We start from the raw sequence: 27808 nt of genomic DNA, 5'->3' as shown, positions 1-27808 counted from the left end.
GGTAATTTTGTCACCAAAATATTAGCATATAGGTTATTTCGTCACCGGAAATTTCGACAGTAATTTCGTCACTTGTAATTTTGTCACCAAAATATTAGCATGCAGGAAATTTTGTCATGGTCATTTTTTCACTTTGTTGAACTAAGTAGAGACAAAGTAAACGACCGGAACAGCTAGCCTTATCTTAATCAAAGTTAGAAAACAATTCAGTTGGTGTTCGACTCTGGAAAATCAAAGTTTCGGATACTCGAAGCAAGAACAAACAGCAGTAAAATAACATAATGTCAGTTTCAGCAAATGTTAAAAGCACAGGCAAAGTGGGCCAGTAATGGATTTATATATCACTATTTGCAAATATTAAGTTTCGGCAATATTAAAATTTCAGAACAGAAAATTAGCAAACAAAATATAGCTTGTATTAATACAATAAATGGTTTACATGTTCATTTTCTACTCTTCATAACATGATAGGAAACAACAAGCAATTTTTTTTTCAAACATTGAGTTCCAGTGTTATACGTTAAGCACAGAGATTAGAGCCGTTTCTGAAAAATCTCAAACACTCTTCTAGTTTGCTGTTTGGGTGGTTGCCCACAGCATCTTGATGAAGCACAGCTGAAACCGTTGCTTCAATTTGTTGAATTTCATGAATAAGCTTCCAAATAGTTGCGTGGGACATTCCTACTAGATGATGAAACTTCTGGTTCCACAATTCACAAATATTATTTATCCTAGAATTGCTGTTAAAGGTAGCTTGGTGAACATTCCAACTATCTGGGGGATATAGACGGGGCACATTACGCAAACAAATATTCCCAGATCGAGCTTTAACACGGCGATACGTGTTTGACACGCAAGTGCTATCAAAACAGTCCAGAAGTTCCAGCTCTTCCTCCAAAGTCACTTGTATTAATCGATGCACATCTGCTATTAGAAGAAATGCAAATCTGTTTATTTTCTCGCAAAATAGACGAAAATTTTAATTGCTCTTCTACCGTTCTAAGAGTCCAAGGTCTTGGACCTTCCTCTATGTTGACTGAGTCAGGTGAAAAAAGTAACGCTATAAACGAGTTGAATCTCCAAAAGTTGCATTTACGCTACATCAAAACCCATTACCATAGTTACAGGTCCGGAAATTCACTAAATTCACTGCACTGATCCATCACCGCACGAAACAGTTCTTCATATGAATTTTGTGTCTTGGTCTACATTAGGGCGTATACCTAGTAAAGGAAGTATCACCTCAAATAACATACACTTTTTTTTTTTTTTTTTTTTGGAGCCATTGAAAAGTTGCGTTCACCATCCATGTTTCACTTTTTAATAGCTTCATAAGGCTATATTTAAAGGAAACATCCAGAAATATTTATACGTTTTTCTTCCTTTATAGAAATTTGTTCTTTTCACATATATCCAATAACAATTTGCCAATGTTTACTCAGAGGTGAAATATAATATAATTCTTTTAATAGCTCTTAAAGAAAGGCCACTCTTTTCAAATGACTCTGTTAACTTGGAAGGTCCAAGAGTTTGGGTTCAGAGAACGGTACTAAAACGATGAAAATTTTCGTCTATTCTGCGGGAAAATTAACAGATTGGCGTATCTTCCCATATTTGTTTGCTATTTTCTGTTCTGAAATTTTGATATTCACAAAATTTAATATTTGTAAATAGTGAATAATACCACACATATTTATGGAATGGAAGAATGAGAAAGTTTGTCCTCTTATGAAGATGTCCACTATTGAGAGATGCCCGTTAAGAAAGGTTTCACTGTATTAGGAATTAACCTCCATTATTTTACCCAGTAATTACACATGAATTGATTACATACGAATTATTGTAATTATTTTGCAAAATTCTGCTATTATTTCAATTTATTCACCCCCAGCAAGTTTTAGTGGGTGATATTTTTGCAAAATATTAATTGGGAAAAAATCCCTCGTCCCATGCTGAAATCACATTCGTTTAGTAATTTATACTGTACATAGTTCCAATTTCATTATTTTAATATTCTAACCCTGTTGTTGTTAACGTTAATTGTTGTAATATTATTTGATCTCTTAATCTTAGTTTCTGCCCCTTCCTGGCTACGTTATTGGCTCTGAATATCTTTCATAAGAAAATTATTCATTGATTTAGTTGTTTTCCGGAAATCCAGTTTTTCAGTTTACAAATATTTTGTATCTTTCTGTTTTGCCTTCTTTAATGTACCCTAATTTTAATAAAACTTGGGCTCATAGTGGTCTGGTCTCTTGTAAATAGTTGAAAAGTGACCAAAAATGGCCAAAAGCACATGGAAAAGTGACCAAAATCTCATCATGCCCCTTTTTTCCTTTGTCAATTCTCTCCACCACCTCTCTCTTTGTTTGTTGTTTTGTTTCTTCTTTACGTCTTCATTTTGAGTTTCCTCCTTTCTTAGGTTTTCAAAATAAGCTTTGTAGTTACGGTAAGCGGACTTAGCAGATGCAAAAAGCTTCTCAGTAAGTGGAACCAGTTCTGGCCTATTTCCGAATATCTTCATCCCAGTCATTATATTTAACTTCGCATTAAGAGTTCTCAAAAACGTGAAATATTCAAATTCACCACCCACAAGACGAACATGATGAATCAAACACACACACACACACAACGATCAACGGAGCGTTAACTATTATGAGAGAAAACTAAAAGATTATTATGATAGAAGAAAGAATAGACACAGAAGGGTTCTCAACCGTCCACCAACCGTCCACTGTGATTTAGAAAAAATAAAAGCTGAAGTGAGAATAAAGCTGACTGTTTCACATGTGGCAGCAAGTATTCAAGCTTTCAGAAGAGTAATGAGTAACAAGTTTCTGCCTTTTTCCATTTGTTTTTTAAATTTTTCTTAGAAAACTGCCAATGCAAAACATAAATCACACGAAAAAGTCACCTCTCAAAAAAGTAACTTTTAGTGACCAACTTGAAAAAAAAAAGTAAAGTTTAGTTTAAAAAGTGACTCGCTGTGAGTCCTGTTAAACTCAATGAATTTACGTGAATAAAAAATATAATTTACAAAAAATTAAGCTAGCGCCAAATGCGTTCCTTATTGAGGAGGAGGTATGTGAATGACCGCTCAAGACGTTGCCGATTTCAGTCATCTGCATCTGTCCATCAACTCCATCAATCTCTTTTCTCGGAAACAACCGCGGAGCCCAGGAGAGTAAGTATGAGCGGGTCTGTTTTGTCAATTGTTTCGATCGAAACACCGCCCGAAACAATGAGGTCATGTAGTTCTCGAAGCCGTACATGAGAACGAGGTCGCTTCGTATTTTGAAGTGAAATAAATAAATAAAAATATGGCCTTCTTTCCTAAACGCTAAACCTTTTTTAACATGATGTAATGAATAACCTATATGATACTGATTGATACAATTGGATTTGGGGGAGTATTCCTTTCCCATCCAGGGATGTCTGTAAAGAAATTTGGAGGGGTGTTAGGGGGGTGTTGGAGGTGTGTAGATTACTCCCTGAAGGCCCTAGCTCCTCAAAAATATTGTTTATAATTTCTGTCAACTTACCTAATATCTTGCTGGAGAAAAAGTCATTCATTTTCCCTATGCTTGTAGATATAGAAGCACTCGAAGACATCTTACCTTTGACTGTTTTCTGGTGTTGAATATCCGAGCTTCCACCATGTGCAATAGAAAAAGTGGCATTGTAAATTTTGCAGTCAACTTCATAGTGCAACTCGGTTGCTTTCAAGAAAGAGTACTTCTGATCTCCTTCAAATTGAAATAAAACGTCTATTTCGGTTTAGGTGTTCTCCTTGATACAAAACTGGAACACTTCACTTGTAATGTATCATCAACAACAGCTCAGCTTGTGCACTTTATCAAAGATTGCAGGTCCCCTTGATTGCCAACGAACAACTACAACTTTGCGCTGCTAGTCTATTGGCTTGATCGCTATGAAATCGGAGAGGGTGGTATGATAACTTGCTCCAAGTTCTTTCATATCACAGCTTATTGTTCATTCACTAATAACAGGGTTACCATTCAAAGTCAAAACTTTTGATTTTTCGCTTTTCGATAAGCTTATATTGAGAGCAGAAATGGGACGGGATTAAAATACGGGACATTTGCCTGTCCCGACTAAATTTACGGGGACGTGGGACACTCGGGTCCAAAATCGAGACTGTCCCATTTTTTACGGCAGGCTTACACATGAAACCAAAATACTTTTGTTTCTTAATATCTCTACTTGAAAAAATAAAATGAAATCTTTGAGCTTTACGTCCCAGGCTTATGCCGGTTAGGCTAAAGGAGACGGTGATGTTGAGAAATGAATGAAATGGTGGAATTGACATATAAGTGATTTTATAGTTTTATGCATTATTACTATTGTTGTTACTGTAAACTTCCTTTTAGGAAAGAAATCTAAAATTTTTCCCCACCCCTCCTCAAATGTACTGACAGGAAGAATATGTGTTTATTATTCCTTGAAGTCCATTATTTGACATCACAATCCATGTAAACCTTCATTTCTAATTCCAGTTTTTACTCCAGGAGAAAATAACACACACAAAAAAATAAAACTTACATGGTGTATCTAGTTTTAAAGGGGGATTTCCCCATAATTCCCAGATAATTCGCAAATTGCTGTGGACCAATGAAGTTAGCACGGCTAGAATTCCTAATATTGTTTCCACTCGCATGGTGTAAACATGATTGGTAGCTTGTTCTATTGGACATGAGTATAGGTGACTTGCTTTTATTCGAGCTCATTTAATTACACATTTTCGTATTTTGTTTCTCCATTAGCAGTACAGGCTGCTCGCGTTAATCCAAACCCACCATAATCCGAACTCTGCGCTTGTCCGAACGACATTTAGTCGGCGGGGTTGATGTTTTTAGATTGGTTGCTCAAACAGAAACAATTGTTGTGAATTATTGGACTAGATCAGGTCACTTTCCTTGAATACAAGGTTGCTTCAAATGACTTTTGAATTTTTAACTACACATACGGTACTGTACATGTTTTAAATTAGAACTAAACCTTGACAAATATTCACTTGTAACTGGATTTGTGGCTTTTGAGCACTCCCTTTTTACGCCAAACAATTTAATAATCCGAACAGCTCAACCAAATATTCGGATTAACGCGCGTTTCCTGCTATAGTTATCGAAGATTATTACTGGTCCACATTTTGTCAGTACAGTTACCATGAAAACAAACAGATGTGAAATAATGTTATTCCTATTGACCTTCCAGTGTCCCCGGTGAGTTCCGGATTCGATTCCCAGTGGGAACACAAGTGATTTGAATCCTACTCTAGGTCCCGTTCTTAGGACGTTATCATCGTTCCATGGAAGGCTATGTCAAGTTATCATAGGTTCACTTTGCTCAGGGACCTTCGGGTCAAAGATCGACCTTCGGCAAGGACGCTGCATCATCATAATGATCTTTCACTAATCGGTTATCGCGTCCTTTGTATATTGCTGAGGTGTCGTCAGTGATACTACCCAGAAAATGACGGCTTCTAATGTACTGTCTTGGTATGGTATTCAATATATAGTATTATTTATCCATTAAGTATCTTCTGAACCACTAACGAAATATTTTTTTTTACCCGTTTATCGTAGGTTGCAGCTTGTGAGGTTATGACGAGAACGTTTAGAACAGTTATTCTAACACTTGCTGAGATAAGTAATAAAAATCGCAGTCGCTCTTCTGAAGCAAGAGCCTATTGAGTGAAATTAATTTTCAGCTTGTGTTCCAACTCAACTTGTTCACACTTTTTCATGGAAAGTTGAAAAGATTTTCAGATTATCGACAAAATAAGGAGAGCACACTGGCTGATGCTGTTTTAGTTACGAAGGATGTAGTGGATTAACTGAAATTCGAAACACAGTCGAGAAGTCCGAAAAAAATTGGAATAAATCTTTGAATCTCGCTTAAAATAACGGTATGTCTCTAACGGGTCCAATGTGTAGAACATGATCACTGACCCATCATTTATGTCAGTATATTATGACTGAAGAAATATCGGTTGAGGAAGATATCCAATCCCAAGAAGACTACAGACTTAATATATTTCTTTCTGTACTTGACAGAATACTTGCAGAAATGAATAGGCGTTATTACAGAAAATACATGTATTCCATGTAGGATAAGCAGTCTTCACCCAAAAAGTGAACACTTCCTCTCATTTGAGGAAATTGAACCATTGCATTATGGATGCAATTCGATAGTGTAGAGGCGGAACTGAAACTTTTCCCGAAAGTTTTGAAACGTTATGAGGAGGAAAAGCAATGCAAAATTACTTCCGTTTCTCAGTTTACTAAAGTAATGGATCGTTTCAAAATTGCTTTTATGAAATTCGCAAATTAGCCGTAATTGTTGTCACCATTAATGTATCTAGTTCACCATGTGAGAGTTCTTTCTCATGTCTTAGACGGGTTAAAAACATATCTAAGAAATCGAATGGCAAACAGTCGCCTAAGCGATCTTTGTTTCCTTTCAGTAGAAAGAAAACTTGTAATGAATATTGCTGTAGAGGATGTGGTAAACGCATTCGATGGTGGACATAAAAATCGACGCATTACTCTTCATTAAAGTACAGGAATAAAAGTTTATTGTAAGCTTATTCGTACCATGGGATCAGCCCTTCATAGTTTAAAATACCTGGTTGTTTCTGTGGATCATGATGAAGTTTTGTTAATTGCTATTTTCTTCTTTATCCAATTTATAAGTTTTAGTAATTATTTATTTATTTTTTGCTAACTTGAGTTTCAGTTTCAAAGATATCAAAGTAAGCTATGTTCAGAGAATCATGCTGTCGAATTTCCCTATTCTTTTAGTAACATAGGTCTTTGCTGCTGCATATAGAGATCACGTCAAAAAATCTTGTTTTATTTTACCTACTTATTGTGTATTTTATGCTATTAACGAAAGGTAGAGTATTATCTGTTAGTCTGTGTTGTTTGAACCTTCTTTTATTTCATTTCACTAATGTGCATTCTTGGAGAGGAGATAAAGCTGTCTTGAACTTCATCGACTACACAGTACACACCGTTAGACCCTATTATTGTTTTAAAAAACTGGAAATAGAGGTAGTGTGTCTGCCGCGCGGAATTCGATAGGTCGAACATATAGCCCCGAACTCCCACATTCCATCCTAAGTCCTGCATTTCTTCAGTTCCACCAGGCGAATGCCGGAATTGTACCTTCTGTAAGGCCAAGACAGCTGTTTTCCACATCTTTGTTCCTCTTCTATTTCGGTCTGAGCCTTAGCTAACTAAAGAGTATAAAAATGAAACAATTATTGTCAAAAACATATCTACATTGCCCAGTTCTCATTTCCATCGTCCGCCCATCCAGCAACTAGGTCCGCCTCTTTCCGCCCACCCCATCAAGCGTTTCTGGCGCCGTCCCTGCGCTGGGGGGATATGCTAATTCGTACTAACAATAGATTCAGAGGAGATTATTAGTAGGTTATTATATATTGACAAAAAAGTTCTTTTGTTGTCTTTATAAATAACACAGAAAAGGTTATTGGTGGAGCTGCAATCCTTTTTGGATCCGTCGTTGAGCCACAGATATTTCTTCATTCATACTTAAAAGGATGGAAGGTTTAGAGGAGACGAAAAATATTACCTGAGGATATTAGGTACTTTGTACTAATGATAAATTGAGAGCAAATCATTGGTTTAATATGTTAGAAAAAATACTTGAGCCATTTTATCTCGTAGAAATAACACCAAAAGAGTTATGTTTTTCCTTGACGGACGCGTGCGACCCCTTCTAGATCCGCCACTGGTCCAGGGAGCGTATATCTCTTCATTCTTGCGCAAAGCATGAAATATCCGGAGGGGGCGCAAAATATTATCTATTGTAATACTTGGGAATATTAGTTAATTTGTACCAGCAATAGATTGAGTAAGTTTTACGTCCCACAGTTATGCCGGGTACGTTAAGGAGACGGTGATAATGAGAAATGAATGAAATGGTGGAATGATGAAAGTGGGAGGAAATGGGAGAACTCCGAGAAAACCCACGAACACGGTGTTTGTCCACCACAAAGTCCACACGGCGCGAGCTGGGATCGAACCAGAAACCCCAAGCACTGGAGATGAACGCTCTACCACTGAGCCACTGCCCCCCCTTTCGTCTCGTTGAAATAACATAAGAGTTATATCTTCGCTTCAGGAGGGCACTCCCCTGCTCACCTTTTGGATCCGCCACTGCCAAGAGAAACAATGAGCGCGACAACACGAATCTTACAAGGGGATAATGAGCGTGAGAAAACGAATCCTGTAAGTGGATAGTGAGCGCGAGAGAAATGAGGTTAATGCGCGTGAGAGCGGGCTTGCTAGAGCCTCATTGAGAACAGCGAAGTCGAGTCGAGCTCGACGAGTTTAAGTTGAGCTAGCCTGACCCTTATTTCGAATAGCCCTTCGGAGCCGAGATGCAAAATGATAGCGTATTATTAAAGTATGTTCTTTCTCTTTTCAATCTAGTACAATATATAGAGCCTGAATGAATATATTTCACATATAAGTAATTTAAAAAAGAAAAAAATGAGTGTTTCAGACAATGTTAGATTCAATTTTTGAATAAAAGTTTTCTCACAATGTGAACGACAGGTTATCATGGGAACACTAGCACAATTTCTGCTACGCTGCCACAGCCGTTTCGGAGAATTCTGTACACGAAAGATGAAACGTGCGCCACATAGTTTAATGATTGTTACACTATACCTATCCTTGGTCGATGCATGTCAGGAAATTACAGCAAACGGAAATAAGTAATTCATTCAACACTTCTCTCTTCCAAATCATTAATTTGTTTATTGTATTGTGTAATCTAAAACAGGCAATTCTTTCTAGAGCGTTCTAAATTTATCTCCAAATTGCCTCTAAAGATTCTCGAATCTCGATATGAGAACAAGGATCACTCAATTCATCGGAACCAAAGGATTCGATCCCGAGGAAGGATCGAAACCTTGTTTAGGGGAATCAGGTTGGGAGACCAAAAAAGCTCTCATACAACTTGCTGGGAACGTATTCTTGTTTGTAATGGATTGAAAGGAAACTATTCCAGAAAAAGAACCGAATTGCTCATCAGTAGAGGAAATCAAAAATCAACCATACGAAAGTAATCCTACACGAATTCCCAAGTAGAATTTGTGTTTACCATTGTTGCTAACTATAGAGTACCTGTATGTACAGTATTTTTCTCTGTGTACCGAAGTAACTCCAAGTACTGAGTCGTACGGAAAATCAGACAGTTGTTGTCGAATGTAGAAAAAAAAAAAATTAAAGGATATTGTAGCATGGGCAAAGCTACGGGGGGCATTGCCCCCAACTTTTTGACAACTTCAGCTTCTTTATTGTTGACTTCATGACTATTTCTGAAATAAAAGTTTCGAGACCGACCAGAAGGTCTGACCCCAAGCAGACAATTCCTAACTCCGCTTATGCATTATAGTATTATGCTTTCTTTTACTGTAATCCAGGTAATATTTTTTTGTATTGATAAATGTATCGTAAACATATTTTGATTTAAAATTTCCAATTGACTCGAAAGTAAAGTAAAAAAAAAAAAAATACTGATGAGAAGTTAGAACATATCTTTCTATATCATACAAGTATACAACAAAAATGTTGTGACTTGATTACTGGTTCTGCTTCATCGCAACTTCAAATTCACAACGCTTCAGCAATACTTACATTATTCAAATATTACAATTAAGTGCAATTGTATAAAATGCATTTATTTTATGTACAGTTGACGTAAACAATAAATAGTGTTTTCTAGTTAGAAATGAAGAACGTTTAGACTAGCTAATACGTATCCATTTACGAGTGAGCGCAATGTATTTGATCTTTTAGTAATTGGAAACCCTGAGGTTTGCTGACAGTTTTTCATATGACGCGTTAGCTACTGTCAGTGTAGATGGCTCTACTATAGCCTCGTTCTCACGTTGACGCCATTAGGTGCCGGTATTGCAAGTGGAGGAGGAAGATTTATTTTAGTGTAATTATCCTAATCTTCCTGAATTTCTTCTATTCGTAAGTTTGTTTCACAAGGTGCAATATGTCTGGAAACACGGCACAAGAAGAAGGTGGACGTGACGTAAATGGTCCACAGGAAAATCAACAAGAACAAGGTGGTCGTGGTGGAGGAAGAGGCGGACGTGGCGGCAGACAAAGTAGATTTGGAAGAAGGGATGATAGAGGAATGAGAGGGCATGAGGTTAGTACATAAGACAAAATATTTTGAACTGTGTGCTTGACCTTAAGGAAAATGTGATTTTCTTGTAATATATGTCGCAGAGCTCACGTCATCTGAGGTTGTTGACTTTGGTCCGCCATTAATTTTGAACATTAAGTTGCCGTAGCGTGTGCGAAATTTATTTATATTAGTTACCTTAAATTTCGTATTCGCCGTTATACCTGCTTCTTTTCACGTAGCATATAATTTGATCTTCAGCTTTCCTCTAAATAAAACTGGATATTATTCGCAGCATTGGGTATCGCTATTCCGATATTCTGTTAAAAACGTGCCCGGCGTAAAATTTGTCAAATCAGCCGGTGATTTAACTTTTGTCCGGTTAAAGGATTGCAGTAATGTTAACTAGTCTTATTATAGAAAACAAGTCGAATTTCAATGTCTCGAGGAGAATTATATGTTCGAGTACACGTGTTGACGTTTGTTTGTACTGGTTTAGGTTGATGTCGCACGGTAGAGTTTGTCGCACTATACTGCTTCTGTTTACAACTTCCATTTTTAGATGTTGGTAAAATTTTGCCACATATTTTGCAACATTTACAAGAAAATTTCAACACCCTGTATGGGAAGAAAATTTTGGTAACACTTCACTTTGGGCATGACTGATTCCTGATTCGCATAGTATTGCTGAGCGAGCGTCAGCAAGTGAAGGCGGGTTAGAGCTCCGCAGGGCAAGTTCTTTTCTCTTTTTTGCAGCCCGGGCTTGGGATCTGGAACTGAGACTGCGGGCTCAGGTTTCGGTTTCTGTCACTGCCTTGCCTAAAATAGACTCATCGAGATATTTGTGAGGTACACATTTCTGCAGGCGACAATCAAATACAAAGTAATGTATGTGTATTTTAGGTATATAAAGAGAAAGGTTCGAAAACACAGGTATATGGGTTAGTGGCTAGGTTAGTTCCTTTGTGTGCCAAAGTTTAATATTAAATTCAGTGTTGCCGAGCGAACGTAAACTGGTGAGGGCGGGTTAGAACTCAGCCGGGCATATTGTTTTGTTATAGCTAAATGGAAAGGGCTCCTACGTTCTAGAACGGCCCAGCAGGAGGGCCCCAGAAATTGGCATGGGTGCGTCCGTTGCCAGCGGGCGCGTTAGCGACGGGGGTATGCGCATAGATAAAAGTAGTGGAAGAGCCCAGTACTTTCACTGTTGCTCAAGTTTCATTATACTGTGTGGGTGCTCAAACCTGACTACAATGAACTCTCCGGCTGCGCATAGAGAAGTAGGATCGCTTTAAAAGTGTAGAGTAGGGTAGGGTTAGATGCAAGTTAGCTTAACGTTAGGGCAGTGTTAGTGGAAGAGGAGCCGGCCACCTATTGTCATAAAATTGATGGTGTATCTTATAAAGTTAACCCATAATTATTTGTATTCGCACTCATTCCGTCATAAGTTTCACGTCGGGATTACAGGATTTTGGTAAGAGTGCACTTTATGCCGAACGTTCATTGGAACAGATTCCTCGGAAAAGTTCAGAGATCTGTTCCCAAAAATAATCCCATGGATCGAAGCAATCGGTAAGCAAACAGAGATTACGATTGCTAGCCAAGTGATCTGCCATACTCACAAAGAATTTACTCTTCAATTGCTACGTACAAGGGTAATATCCTTGAACTGACGCTAAAGTCTTCCGAGAAATCAATTCAGGTGAAACTGTGACCGCCTATTCAGGTGAATCTAAATAGGGTATATACCGCCCTCAAAACCCCCCGCTCAAGTACCATAAAAACATCCAAAACAACAATAATCAAACAACTTTATAAAGCTGACGTGAGAAAGGAAAAAAAAAAATAAATAAATCAGTGCAGCATGACAGAGGAAAATAAATTACATCCTACCAAGACAATGGAACAGCCAGCAGCAAACCTTCTGTCTTAAATAAGCGAAATAAAGCATCAATTTATCAGAACGAGAAGTTAAATTGAAATTAGTCTTTAAATTCAACCACGTATTCTCGATATGCTGCGGACCGACTATCCACTTCTGGCTGCGGCACGTTCGACCAACGTTAAATTTGGGTCTGCCGAACAAACTCGTCCACCTAAACTATTACTACAGTTCACACAGTATCGCGAAGCGATAGGAATTCACTTCGTTATCACAAACATACAACAAACAAATTAGTTAAAATTAGCCGAAACTCATTTGACCGATGCAACACATGTTCAACGTACATTTGAACATAGGACGTGTTCAATCAGGAATACATAATCAATCAGCAACTTACACACAACCAACGAACCACAGTACAGAAGAAATCAGTGCCATCAACCACTAAAGCAACGTTCTCATCAGGAGAAACAAGGGCACAGATTTCGTACCTGTTCCGGTGACAGTGCTTCTGTTCCTCCAATACCACTTTCAGTGACAAAAATCACTTGTTTAGCATTAACTGCACTCTGGCCCAGTTTTCTACACAGGGTTTGGAAAACTTTAAGCCCAACCCGCCTAATAGGGTTTGCCCAAGTGGACCCATCTGAAAAAACCCACCTGGCTTTTGACGTATTTGTTAGTGTATTATTGGTACAACTAAGGTGATCACATTGTAAGTGATTTTCGTCAGATTTTAGACTTTCCTTGGACGAATTAGAGGCTTTCACGTTAAGGTAGACAACAATGTTCAATATAAGCCCTTTATAAAGTTCTGAGTGCACTAGATCAATTTTTTTTAAAACTTACCTTAGCTTGAGATAGCTATAGAACAAATTAATGTATGGATTATGCTTATAGCCTATTTGAAGTAAAATAAGCAATTTTGTACTTCAGAAAATATTTTCCGTGAATAGTGAACTTTCACCTATTATATTTTTGAAAAAACTTAAATAAAATGAAATGTTTTAGCTTTAGTCTCACGGTTGTCTGCAATGCTCAAGGTGACGGTGATTATGAGAAACGAATGAAATGACTGAATGAAGAAAGTGGGAGAAAACGTAAGAATCCCGAGAAAACCTAAGCACAAGGTATTTGTCCACCACAAAGCTCTCTTGGCGCGAGCTGGGATCGAACTAGGGACCCCAAGCACCAGAGGTGAACCACCGTGGCCGATTATACTTTTGTTCATAACCACACTACAGTTCATTGCATTGTGTTGGAAAGTTGAGGGGAGGATCTGAGGTGTCCCATATTCTCATGGAGAAAATATGGGAGGTTTATTTAGGCTGGAGATGTTAATATCATATAGGACATTTTGAAACATTTATTTATTTCATATAACATGAATTGTATGTTTGTTTTAAATTAATAGATCCCTTTTGGTATTCATATTTGGCGAACGTCAGTCAGGCTTCTGGATGACTTGATCTACATTTGTTCGTTTGTCTGCCGAGCTCCTTCATGGCTAAGCGGTTAGTGTACGCGTCTTCGGCGTGGGAGACCCGGGTTTGCTTCCCGGAGGGAGCTCCTGTGGTTCGGATTCCATGTTGATCTCGTCTTATATAGCCTCGCTGCTGAAAGGGGCGTTAAACACAAAATAAACTCAACTTGTTTGTCTGCCTCTACCACAAACACTACAAGGTACAACTTTCGGGCTTTTAAGTTAAAATTTTCAGAGTATAAGCACGAGACAGTCTAAATTTCCTGTATAGATTTGACTGCATACCAATTTAAAATATCAAAATGGCGGCCGTTTTTTCAAAACAGCGAGCATCCACGCTACGAAGCACGATTTTCAATCTTTTCAGTTGAAAGTTAGACGGTGGAACACGAGATATGCTAAATTTGCTGTATAGATTTTCTCGGCGATCGAATGTAAAATTTCAAAATATTGGCCATTTTTTTTAAAACCGCAGTGAGTAGAAAATTGTTGCAAGTTGTGACAATGACAATCTTGAAAAATAAATCACATTTTGACACTTTTACCCCGAAGACACTGAAATATTTCGAAAAAAAAAAAAAACGGGCCCAGGTGGGTTGGGCTTTTTCAAACTCTTCCGCCATGCCCATGTTTTTTTTTTTTTTTTTTTTTAGGGGGGGGTTCGGTTTTTTCGAAATATTTCAATGTCTTTGTAGTTAGTGTTAAAATGTGATTTATATTTCAAGATTATCATTGTCACATCTTACAACAATTTTCTATTCACTACTGTTTTTATAAACATGGTCGCCATTTTGAAATTTTACATTGATTGGATTGCCGAGAAAATCTGTACAGCAGATTTGGAATTGTCTTTCTCTAAAAAAAAAATCAGCTTAAAAGTCCGAAAATAGCACCCTGTAGCGTGGATAACTGCTATTTTGAAAGAAATGGCCGCCATTTTGAAATTTTACGTTGGTAAACTAATAAGTATCAATGTGGCAGACAAACGAATAAATATAAATGTGAGATGAGCGAATCATCCCAGGAATCTGTGACATTCGCGAAATGTTTTGTTGAAGTTTACTTCCGCTACTTTGTGCGTTCAGTTTGCGGGAATTTCCCGAGCACTTGATGCAAGGCTATTCTTTCCAGAAAATTACTTTAAAACAATAAGATATAATTCATATTTTATAAATTGTTTCGAAATGTCTTAAATGAAATTAAATATCTTCCAGCGTAAGATAAATGGTTTTATTGTTGAAGTATTCCCTTCTGATGCTTTGTGCGTTCAATTGCGACAATTTCCCGAGCATTTCTTTCACGTTTTTTTTTCCTTTCTTCGAAAGTGCAGCTTTTTTTTCTTTTAACTGTACAACGAGACTTCAATTGAATCAAGTTTTGAATTGAGCACTTGAAAGTAGTAAGCGTTGCGTTGAACTCCGAACATTAGGTTTTTAACTTTTACTAGAATTTTAAGCTTTTAAATTTGACAATTTTTACTGTTGCTGGTGTCGATTCTACGGAATGCTTATTTGAAGAGTGGCAACAAATAACAGCTATGTTATTGGGAAACTAAATTTTACTGAAGAATTCTTGTTACTATCAAAGGTAATGAAAAGATAATACTACTAATCAGGGTTGGCTGGTTTATACCAAGGTGGTTTAAACCAGCTGGTTTTTCATAAATAAAAAAACCAAACTGGTTTAGACATTAAAAAAATAAAAATGCTTTAAATCGTGTGAACTTCATGGTGAAGTTTCCACATATCAAACCATCCGCATTACTTTTATCTACTTTTCACCTTTTAATCAAGGGGTCCCGTGTTCACTTCTCGATCAAACCACAACCCATCTTTGAAGTGTAAACCAAGTAGCGATTAGAGGTGTCCCTTTAAGCGAAAGTCTCCGTGATAACCTTGGTATTTCATAAGGATGTTAAGCCTGAACATACGAAACGAAACCAAATTCTATATATTTCTACTTGCCTGAATTGCCTGTTATATAAAGAAGCCAAGGTTGCTTAAATATATTGATAGAAATAGGCAAAATTTATCAACTGCCTACTCAGCATCCAACATCAGCTTGGATTTGACTGTTTTCATTTTATTGAATGATATCTACATACCAAATTTGTAATTTAATACTTCAGTTTTAGCGTAGTGATTATGATACGTTGACCTTAAAATTTTATATATAATTACACTTAAAGTAATACAAGGATTTTCCCAATGGCTAAGGCGGGAAGTTCCCGATTTGTATATAATTGTGTAATGTTTTTACTTGTGTAACTATCTTTTCGTCCTTATGAAGTGACTCTTGACAATTATATTTACAACTATACATTGTTCGGCGTAAGCTCTAAACTGCGATAAACAAAGCCACGTGAAACTAAATCTCTCTGATTCGCTGTTGTCCTACCGACGCTTGTACTCTTCCGCAAAATAGTTCATGTGAGTGCATTGTTACTTTTACTATGAAGCTTCATATAAAACTGCTATATTATTATGAGAAAAATATAATACGGATTATCTAATAATACTGCAAACGAGTGTGACTAATGAAACAATAGAAATAAACACTAAGCATGCGCAGTAATTATGGCGCCAACTCAAGTCTGGACGGGTGTTCTGCTTTTGAAGTCTGAAAGATGACTGGCATGAATCCCGGTTCCGCGAGTGTTGTAGTCAAACACCAACAAGGTAAACCTTTACTCACTAAGCAACAATTGTTTACCAGCGAAATTCAAATACTTTTTTAATCTTTCGAGTTTCTTTTCTGCTGCTGCTATAAGTATTTGGACAACACGAGACAGTATTGTCAAAATGCACGTGTATAATTTGCTCCTCCCTGTGGGGAGTGGGAGTAATACATCACTAGCCAATCGTATTTGTGGCAAGCGGAAGGATACAAATATTTTGTTTGTCGGAGTTTGGAGCTTACGCTGAACAATGTATAGGCCTATGTAAAGATCACTACAACGCATTTTTATCAGGAGTCCTTCGTGAGTGAGTCGACAATCGCATTTGTGACCAATTAGTCCCGGCTTCGTGTCGAAATGGACAATTTTTCTTGGGTGAAGCAGAGAAACAGTTTGTATTCCGCTTTAAGCTTATGTGACCCCTTCCAGCATAACCTTGTTTTTGCATAGTAACACCAAGGCGAAACAAACTAATTTCGGCCCATCTCTAATATAAATACATAGAGTAAATTATTTTTAAAAAAAATGGCTTTTGGTTTTTCAATAAAAACCGTGGTTTTTGCCAACCCTGCTACTAATGCACTACATATTTATTGGTATCATCGGCACCTATGGCCTATATGGAACCCGTCAAACATATGAGGGATGACGTACTTCGGCGTCGCTGAGTTGGTGAGCACACTGTTTACGAAAAGTATTTTCTAAAATAAAATATTGCATATTTTACTTCAAACAGGCTATAAACGTAATCCATACATTGATTTGTTCTATAATTCTCAAGCTAAGGTAATGTTTCTTATTCATTCAGAAATTTATGAAGGTCTTATGTAGAAAGGTGTTGTATACCTTAACGCGATAGCATCTAATTCGCCCGAGGAAAGACCAGAGTTGGATAAAAATCACTTTCAATGTGATCACGTTAGTTGTACACATAGGAAAAAAATTCTTGACATTTTCTTTTTCCATTAACTCGGGAACGAATGAATTAATCCAAATCTTTCTGTCGTTACCTTTAGAATAGTTATAATTTGATAACTTGCCAAAATCGGTACTCTAATAGATTAATTTATTCTTGAGTTATTATGACAAGAAATTTTGTCAGCTGAAGAATACTTTCTTTTCGTGACTGTACTAACTAAATGCTCAGAAACCCATGTGGGTTTCTTTCAGGTGGGACCAACCCGAAAAAAATAACCACAGTTTTTTTTCGGGCTGGGCCCGCTTGGGCAAACCCTCTTTCTGCATTGTGCAGAAATACTCGCCGGTGAAAATCAGTATCTATAAGTCACCTTTGATACCGGTATGTACTTAAAAAAAGTGTAGCCGTTGTAATGGTTACACCCGGGTTCCCACTTGTCCTGGAGATCCGGGAAATGTCCTTGAAAGTGCGTTTGACTTGAAATTTACAAAATATTGAATGTCAGATTTTTCATGATTATAATGTTAATTGATTGCTGTTGTTTGCTGTTCCTGTTTTTCTGCTGAATAATAATGTCATGATCGTGCATGTGTGCGTGGTTGAGCTTTCTCCCAACAGAGTGGTTGGCTGGGAGGATTTTTCATCCAGTAGTCAGTAGACTCATTCTTGGGTGCAGTCTTCACTAGCACTATCCTCTAGGAACTGCTTTGTATAGTACACATACACACACTAAAATTACATGCTCATCTTACAGGGTTTTTGCTGCGAAGTATGAGTATGGGTTTTTGCTGCCCAGTATGAGTCCTCCGTAATCTATTTTCGCAACAGTGCTTACTCTTCAATAAAATTTCATATGAATGCTATTTGACATATCTAGGTGAAACTCAATTCCTTGCTATACCAGTTTTTCTGAGTTGTTCAGGCTGTTTAAATTAGGCTGCAAGGCAGCACTGTATGGCAGAGCTGGAGAAAGACTTGCAAGAGAAGAGTACAAGGGCAGAGCAAGAGAAGAGATAGGTAAAAATGTACAGCAGCTACTGAGAAAGAAAAGGAAATTGGTAGAAACAAGTGAAGCGTTGGAGACTGAAACAAACCAGCTTGTACTTGAAGCAGGGCAGATGTCTTGCTTTACTTTGACAGTCAAATGCTATCCATAGAACAGCTTCACTAGAGATTATAGATTAGGAAATCGCACAACTCTATTCCCAGTTGAGAAACTTGTAATATAATTTTTTTTCCCCTAATTACATCTATCGCACTGTTATGCAATAAGATGGATTGGGATGGTACGAAAATTGATTTTTGTTCGGTACACAATTAGAATGTCATGTACAAACAATAAAAATACGTGTGCTGTATGTGGGGGATCGGGTGTATATAAGGGGAATTGGGAAGCCACCAAAAAGAGGCAGCACATTACGCTCCGCTTTGTGTATTAGTACTGTACTTGCATTAATATTCACTGCATAAGCTGCTGTATTTTTCATTTCACTGTTGGGAGTTTTGAACCTACAGTTGCAATCCTGTTATGTCTTCCTGTGTCTAAGTCCTGGAGAATTGGTGATTTGTCCTGGACATTTTGGGGGAAAAGAGTTGGAACCTAGCTCCACGCTTGACATTATACTTGAAAGTTTCTAGTTCCCTACATTTGAAAGGTTTTTCCGACAGCGGAATTTAGTATCCTACAGTCTTATAATATGCACTAATGTCGATCGTAAAATTTCCATTTCTATGACTGGTTGTCAATATGTTCCCAGTAGCAAGTTCTCGCTTTAGCCTTAGATTTTCACTGATGCCACAAACTTTTTTCGCGGAGCATGAATCTCGACGTTATTTTCTTAATTGTTTAAAGGGTGAAGATTTACAATACATCAGTCATAAAAATGGTAATTTGTTAGAATGAGTGCATATTGAAGAGCGACTCCGTATATTTTCCACTGGCAGCAGGTTTGAGCACAAATATAACCAGTGTTTCAACGGCGAAATTTCAAAATCTCGTAACTCAAACTTATCAGGAGAGCAATAAATCAGTTTTGCTTTCAATTTTTTCTATTTTGAAACACTGTTATAATTCTAGATAACACTTGAGATAGTTAATGAAGTATTATCTCGAGTAATGTTTCCGGGTAGAAAAGAATGAAAGGAGGACGGTTTTATTGCTCTCTTAAAAAGTTTGGTTTTGATAAGTTACGAGATTTTGGACTTTCACCGTCGATTTTAAGTTTCAAAGTATCAAACGGTTACAATACATCAGTGATACGGTTAAAATAAGTGAATTTGGGAGACTACTTTGGAACATCATTTTCTTTCGGCGCAATGTTTCTGCACAGTGTGGAATTGTGTGTGTTAAGTATGGAATGTGTGACACAGTAACAAATGCTCCAACTTACGTAAGTGCGCTGTTTTATGCAATATAAAGCATTTTACACCCACCAGCCCATACTCCTCCTCCAGTAACGCGCCTAGTCCCATCGGACGCGCGGGCTGCACTCCTGCCGTTGACTTCAATAATGTTTTTCTTTTTTTTTTTTTTTTTTTTCACTTAGCAAATATTAGTGTTTGTCCGACGCATGGTTATGCCCGTGAGCGGTCGGGTCTGATTCTACCATATTATGAATCTGCATAATTATTTGGGTAAGTGCCAGGGAAATAACTGTGCCACTGAAACGCGAATGCAACAAGGTGCGATACGATCTTACTAGGGAAGGTTGCGGGGTGTTACTTTGGCTTCATATATCGATACTATGCTCAATCGACTTTTTACATATGAAGCAGTTACGCAAACTTAGAAGTTCTCGATCGGAAGCCTGTTTGAATTACGAGCGGTAGTTCAAAATTGAACAAATTTTGCAAAGTTTGAAGTAACTTTTTTATACACACTTCATTTTTGGTTTCGGGTGTTTTCTAGGGTGTCCAACACAGTGATGAGGTAAAAACGTCCAATTTTGCAAGATAAGAGCACTTACTAGGAGAGGAAGTGAAGTGAAGGGTAATAGCGTCTGCAAATTGCCTTCTGTTTGCCACACCTGCTTGATATTCTAATAAGATGCATTTGATACCTCTATTCGACTGTGTTGTCATTCGAAGAGCACTTTCCGGTGTGGCCACTTTCAAATTGAACAGTGACATTGTCTCCGAACAGTCAGCCTCTGCTTATGCATTGTAGAAGACGGTGTTTCAATATCTCATCTCTAGCATTAAAAAGATTTTAATGGCCATTGGTAGGAAATAGTGGCCAAATTTCAGGGAATATTTTGCGATATTTGGCAATTAGTGTGTCCAAAAACCAAACAAACAAAAAAGCTAGCGACAATATATGAAAATATAGATTTTCTCGGGAATAAAAGCCACCTTGTTCACTGCTTTGAGCGCGTATTCTCGCTAATCATTTTAAAATTTTTCTGTCTACTTTGTCGTTGAATATCTTCAAATATTCCTCGGAGTTTGACCAATATTTACCCGTAATCGGCATTTCAATTTGCTGAAAAAAAAAGAAAAAAAAAGGCAAGCGATGATGTATTGAAACAGAACACAATCTAGATTCTCATGTGATTAATTACGAGTAACATGTTTCTCATGGAATTTCCAACGCCTGGTAAAAGGTTTAGGAGACAAATGTCATTGTTCAATTTGAAGGTGACGTACAGGAAAGTGATATTTGAATGACAATACAGTCGAATAGGGGTAGAAAATACATGTTATTAGCGATACCAATGATAGAAACGTTTAGCTCAAGAATGGTTACTTCAAATTTTCTGCAAAATCTGTTCAATTTTGAACTTTTAACGCTCGTAATTCAAACACGCTTGCGATCGTGGATTTCAGTTTGCGTAATGGTTTCATATATAAAAAGAGTCGAATGAGCATAGTATAGATATGAAGTCAGAGTAACAACCCGCAACCTTCTCTAGTCAGTCACTGCTATCATTAGTGAGTGGGTAGGTGGGTGGGAACACACATTACACTGTCAGTTTTTTATAAGTGTGGTATTGTACATTTTCTTTTTACGCATAGATTTGACATAATTCTGACGTAATGCAATTTTAAAAAAAAACTACGTTGAGTTGGGGGAATACTGTTAATTTTGTGGTATGAGTATGCCAAACAATATCCACCTGCTGGTGTTTGCAAGGTGCAAAATTTCAACTTTGTCCGTTTTAGAAGTTAGACGGGGATGTGAAGATAAATGGTCTGCCCTGTATGACATCTCCTCGCTTATGTCACATGTTAGTTTTTTGGAATTGTATTCTAAGGTTGAAAAAAAAATGTACGATTTTGTTGTGCAGATCAATGGAGTTTGCCCTTCTTTCTAGTTTACTCAATTCCAAAAGATACGATCTTATTTGGCCATTGGTGCTGTCAAAATCCGAGAAGTTTAAGCATCTCAAACCATTGAAATTATTACCTGCTATATTTAGGAGATGCTCAAGTATTAACCATTGGCTAACGACGAGTAGTTCGTCGCATAAAGTTCTCCTTTGCAATTTTATAAACTGCTCCGTAGTCGAGTTACTATGCAAGGTATCTGTGCCTTTTTATCAAATGTGTGGAAATCTGAGATAATGTTGACTCTATGTAGGATACGAGATCAGTTTTGTATAAATATTAATGTATTGTCTTCAGCTTTATTCGGCAAAAGTGATGCTGATATTTTTCTTTTGCATGGTCAGAGTGCATTCTTAATAACTTCGTGGATAATAAGACAGGTATAAAACATACCGGTAGTTATGCCGTATACTTCTGATAGGAGTTCGATGACTATACGCTCACTTCGATTTTTTCACGTTTCGTTACTACCTTCCCTAAGTACACTTGTGTGTTATGTGCATAGTAATTGGTATTGTCAGTGTCATTTCGATACCATGCAAATCCAGTTTACTCTTCATGTAACCGTGAAGACACGATGTCTCCGAATCCAACGAGCTCTTCAGCTGAACAGACATAACCTGTAAGTTCCGTCATCAAAATCCTGTAGCGTTCACAATAGATTTCTTTCTGCGGCCAGTTTTGTCGGTTTTACGTCTGTCAGATAGAGACAAATATTTTTCAAACCTCACCGACAATTGAAGTCTCTTCACATTACTGCTAGATAAATGAGTTGGCAGTATGATGGATCGGAGATCCTAAACATCTTGGTCAGTTCTTCTTTCGACGTACACTCATGTCCAAAATGATTGTCGCATATCTATAACTGTCTTCTTGTAAGAATATAATTTGATAATGATTTTGCAGGGTACTTTTAATACTGATATTGTGTGTATAATCGGGAAATGTATATTTGTGGTAATTTTCATAGGAAAAGAATTATAAATACGAAATTTAGAATGAGTAAAAACAAAATGTTGCTAAATGGACAAGAAACTTCTATTTTCGTTTTCTTATTTGCTGCTCTTTTGACATGAAATTCGCCACATACGTCTTTGCCGATTATAAACGTACTAACATTGTAAGAAATACCGGGCAAATTCGTTATCAAATTATATTCCTACAACAACATATTTATAGACATGCGACGATAATTTTGGACATGCGTGTGCCTTGTGTAATCACCAATCCCATCATTTTTTTTTCTTATTAGGGTGTGCCGTATTCCATTTATGTTAGGGCGCGCTGCGTTAGGATTTTGTCACAATGACATAAACTTGTGTAAAATACAGTGTGGCCCAAAAGTAGGTATACAGTATAGTACTGATCAGCTCATTGCATTTTATCCATCAGGTAGACTTAGTTTCTTTATTATTTGTTCTAAATGTGTTTTTACTTACATCTTAACCCTACAATACATGATTTTTTTGTATATTAAGTGAAATAATATACAGGCATAAGACACTTCTAATTAATATCCGAATAGAAAAATATCCTAAAGTAATTTTTCGTGCTAAAATATAAAAATACTTTATATCACTTTTTGATCAATTATGCATCAACAGTTCATGTTTTCCTCTCGTACAAAATCAAATTATAGCATACGTAAAACAATGAGGAAACTTACTTAATGAAACATGACTAAATAGTAAGTGTTTCTCGGGGTACTTCGTTTAAAGTTATAAAAACAGCAACGAGCCAGCGAGAGGGAGAGAAAAATAAAATTACTATCTTTAAAAAAAATACAGTTTATTTCGTCAAAACAATAAATAACTACACCAAACTAATTACTCTTATACTTAATTTTCCTTTCCTTATCTACTGCACTTTTAAAAACAAATTTAATTTCTAAATACCATAAACTACATTTCCCACATGCTTTAATTATAAAATTATCTTTCAAATAAAATTTATTTTTATATTCCAACGCTAGTTGCTGGTGGTGAAAAAAATACCCCATAATCTAATCATCTAACAATCTCTTAATAACCAAAAAAATAAATAAAATCAAGCTAAACATAACTACTATTTAGTCATGTTTCATTAATGAACTTGGAATTTTTACAACTTCGAAACTATTCTTTGCCCTTCAGAGTAGACAACCCATAAACTCTATTCTCACCTTCACTGAGCACGCGCCCGACTTCTTTCTTTCTGTACTGAAGCAACATTTTCTTAACATCTACCGGATATATGGTGAACTATGTGCTCAGGAGAAATATCAGATATACAATATGTATTTGGTACAGCTCACGATCTGGACGCTAATACTATCCATAATTTATTTTGTATCAAATATGGTACAATATGCATTGTAGGGTTAAGCTCGGAAGAGCCGAAGCGGATAAACCCGTAAACTACAATGTTGTGTTTGATCAATGCAAGGGTGTATACATAATTTTGGGCCATCCTGTACATCGTGAAACTTACTGCCCCCTCGTTGTAACATCTAAACTTACAGAAATTTTGTACTAAGCAAATATCAAGTAAGGGCGGAAGTATATATCACCAGATTATTTTGCCATCTCAATATAAAATTTTATGTTTTCAAATGGTACTAAGTCAGTTTATTATATATTTTAAATTACATGTAAAACGAAACATTGAAATGCCGTACTTTTTATTCATTGTTGTCAAGGATGGCTCTGCAACAGTTCATTGGCGCATTTTTCTTACACTCACTTTCGCCCATACCTTTTTTTTTTTTTTTTTACATTAAGGGTACACAATTAAGTATAATGGCCATAAAATAGGTAAAAGCATCTGGCTTCTGCCCAGGGTTGGCTGGTTTAAACCAAAAAACAAAAAAATGTTCGTAAAAGTGTAAGTGTTTGAAAAATCTTGATGAACACACATTTGTGGGTTATCACGTTTCACTCCCGTATATTATTCGTATTATATTCAGACCTAAATTCCCCATTCATTACTCAGAAAGATTATACTACAAAAGCAACTTTTTTTTACAAGTTTATAAATGTTTATTTTGTGATTTTTTTGTAGTTATTATTATGTAATTGCAATCGAAGAAAAATTCTAAATATTGTTTCGTTTCAATGTTCACTATTGATAAAATACATCGAAAATGCCGTACTTTGTGTGTGTGTGTGGGGGGGGGGGGTCATACAGACCCCACGAGAGGCATTTAGTGAAATAAGTATCTTTGGTATCTATTTATGTATAAATGAGTCTGAGCCAAAGTGGACTCAAATAATTCGTATCTTTATTCACTTTTCTTATTGATATGCAGATTAAGTCTGTGTATTTCTTTAATTTGGACCAATAAAAGTCGTTGTTAACTAACTTGAACTAAATTAGTTCTTCTGTACTCCGTAGTACTTTGAAATTGTTCATATGTAATTCTGTGTAATGGTTTCACTTGTGCAACTGTTTATCTTTTTGTCCTTCTGAAATGACTCTTGACAGTTATATTAAGAGGCATGTAAAGATCAGTACAACGTATTTTTTTTTTTTATCAGGACTCCTTCGTGAGTGAGTCGGCAGACGCATCGCATTTGTGGCCAGTTAGGAGCGGTTTCAAATTCAAATGGAGGACAATTTCTCTCGGATGTAACTCGAGAAGCGGTTTTTATTCCGCTTTAAGCTTATGTGACCCCTTCCAGCATAACCCGGTTGTTGCATAGTAACATCAAGGCGAAACAAACTTATTTCTGTCCATATATGATATGAATATATGGAGCAAATCATTTAAACCATGAAAACCTGGTTTAAACAAAAAAAAAATGGTTTAAACAAAAAAACAGTTTTTTTTTTTTTTTTTAAATAAAAACCATGGTTTTTGCCAACCCTGCTTCTACCTATGTGTTGGAAATTTTTCGTCTGGACTGATTTCTGATCAGTGGATATGTATTTGATCTTTCCTTACTTACACTATTAACTTACAAGGAAATGTGTAGTAATCACTAACAGTACGGCAAGGAAACCTCCAATTATGAATGATCCACCTTAGATTTTAAACAAAAATTCTGTTTACGTTGGTGATATTACCTGATACAGGTTTGCTGACTCAGTTTTCCAAGATTTAGTATTAATACCTGACTATGTACTGGATGAATTCACTGAACTTGCAATCGCAAAATGCGTGGCGCCCGAGAGACCTTTATCAACACTCTCTGAACTCGCTCTTTTTACTTCAAATGTTCAACAGGTTGTTTAGTAAATGTTTAAATTATTGATTATCGTATTTCTTTTTTTCCCCTTTTGTTTCATTCAACAGAAAAAAATTACTGTTTGCAACCTGGAAATGAACATATCACTGTCTTTCCTTTGTATTCGGGTTCTTAGCCCGAGTTGTACAGAAAATAATTGGCGATTATGATGAGAACGAGATCGGGAATCGAAAACGGGTATTCATTTATTTTTTAGCTGCGCAGATATGTATGTGGCTGCCCTTTTGTATAGGCGCGTGTGCGTATTTTGCGCTTTTCAGAGGATTCCGTTAAAATCAAACTACTAGAGTCTCTGTGATGGTTTTACCCACTTGATACTGTACAACTGTTGCCTATTTTGTGCAAATTCGGAATTTTTCACTTGTGTCCTTCGTGAGATATTTGATGGTGAAAATACACTATTTTCCGAAAATTCGTAATTTCCAAAAATTTTAAAAATTTCCAGAAAATAAAGTATATGGTTCTCAGAACTGAAACTTGTTTGGGACGTAGTTCACTATCTAGTCTCTATGTAGACAAAGAATTGAAAGTGAGTATTTTAATTGCAAACTATACAGGCCAAAGTGGCATTTCTAGGTTAACCTCAATGTTAAGATTTTTTTTCTTCGACGTTGTAAAGTACGTCTCAATGTGCACAGAATATAGAATGTTGTCTATTCCATTATATGGTTTTGGTTTGAACTCATTATCTTTAAAACCTAAAAAGTTACAGCGTTTAACGGAATGTACCAAAAAAAAAAAATTCAATACGCTCAGGCGCCTATACAAAATGGCCGCTGCGACAAACTTGCGCGGGTACAAAATAAATGAATACCAGTTTTCAACTCCCTGAATGTGGTACGAACTTAGGTAAAAAGTTAATACACTAAATTTTGTGACCAACCATCATTGGTAATTTCATTTGGATTGCCCCTAATACATTTTTCTTTTCAGTTGTCAGTAAGTAAGAAATTCATTCGTGTAGTGGATTACCTTCTATGTTCAAAGCTATATTTCTCGACAGCAGCATTGCTGAACAGTTTTCGTTGGGAAAAAACAAAGTATCAAAGAAAGTGAAATTGCTGGACATGCTCAAGAGGGTACGATATTTTGCAGTCTGTTTTGATGAATGTTTAAAAACGTTATACACAAAAAAGTCAGGTTTTGGTATCAACAAATATCAACCAGATACATTAATTCAGTATTGTACAGTCAACAGGATTTACCTCCGAAATTAAGGAGGGTTTATGTGGGTTGCCATTATCAAAAACCTACCTATATCCCTGGGCGGTCCCAATGTAAATCGGAAAATTTTAGCGGGTCGGATTTGTGAAGTGGACTTAGTTATTCGTGGAGCATTTCATACTTGTCATCAACAGACTGTGGAATTTAATGGGCTTCTGTAAGTTTTGTACATACTCTTCAAAGACAGTCCTGCATGTCGAGCAGATTTTTCGTTATGTACTGGAAAACATTTTCCTAAGAAGTTCTGTCAGGTTAGATGGACTGAAAATACCATTGTTGCAAAGTGTGCAATAGATTTGTTTCCTGATATTAAATACATGCAACAGTAGAAGAAGAATCTTTCTAAACACCTTGAGATGCCTTCTGTTCAAAAGGCAATCGATCCTTTAACGCTAGCTAAGTTTCCCCCCTTGAAGATCAGGTTCAAGGTGATTCCAATCAGATCGACCTTTAGCTCCAGTTTTGGGTCCGAGTGAAGAATTAATCCGAAGGGCCATGACCAGATTTAAGAAATAAACTTTTCAGAAAACAGGCTGTTTCGAAATTACTTCGAGTGGATGTGAATCGTGGATTAGTTGGTTGTTCCAAGGTCGACGTTGGTTTCGCTGCAAAATTTTTTTTAGAACAGAGTAAAGTTAATGAGCGTTGTACACTGAAGTTTTTGCTTGAATCACACAACTTCAAATCATTGAAAATGCCCATTAAAACAGTGCGAAATTTGTCATGTCTTATTCCAAATAAAATTTGTACTTATCAAAGTGTAAGCGAAGGGGAGATAGGAATTCCATAACAAGAATATAGTTGTAGCTGCCAAAGGTGGTGTGATTTGCTTTGCTCCGTAATTTTTGAAAGCATTTCAAAAAGGCTTTCA

The 27808-nt window shown here is 36.7% G+C and overlaps 1 protein-coding gene across 3 annotated transcripts in view; it reads left to right on the top strand.

The window, feature by feature from the left end:
• Positions 1–9926: 9926 nt before the first annotated feature.
• Positions 9927–27808, top strand: part of LOC145661609 (protein no-on-transient A-like) — a 188528-nt gene continuing 170646 nt past the window's right edge. For 2 of the 3 annotated variants that reach the window (XM_081726934.1, XM_081726937.1), the window contains exon 1: positions 9927–10221. In XM_081726934.1, the coding sequence (XP_081583060.1) occupies positions 10063–10221 (159 nt within the window). In that variant the 5' untranslated portion in view covers positions 9927–10062. The remainder of the gene's footprint in view (positions 10222–27808) is intronic. The other variant, XM_081726932.1, reaches the window with a different exon arrangement.

The sequence above is a fragment of the Thermobia domestica genome, chromosome 1 (genome assembly GCF_964235325.1).
Source record: "Thermobia domestica chromosome 1, izTheDome1.hap1.1, whole genome shotgun sequence".
NCBI lineage: Eukaryota > Metazoa > Arthropoda > Insecta > Zygentoma > Lepismatidae > Thermobia > Thermobia domestica.
The sequence above is the reverse complement of the archived record's forward strand: the minus strand, read 5'-3'. Positions and strand labels throughout refer to the sequence as shown.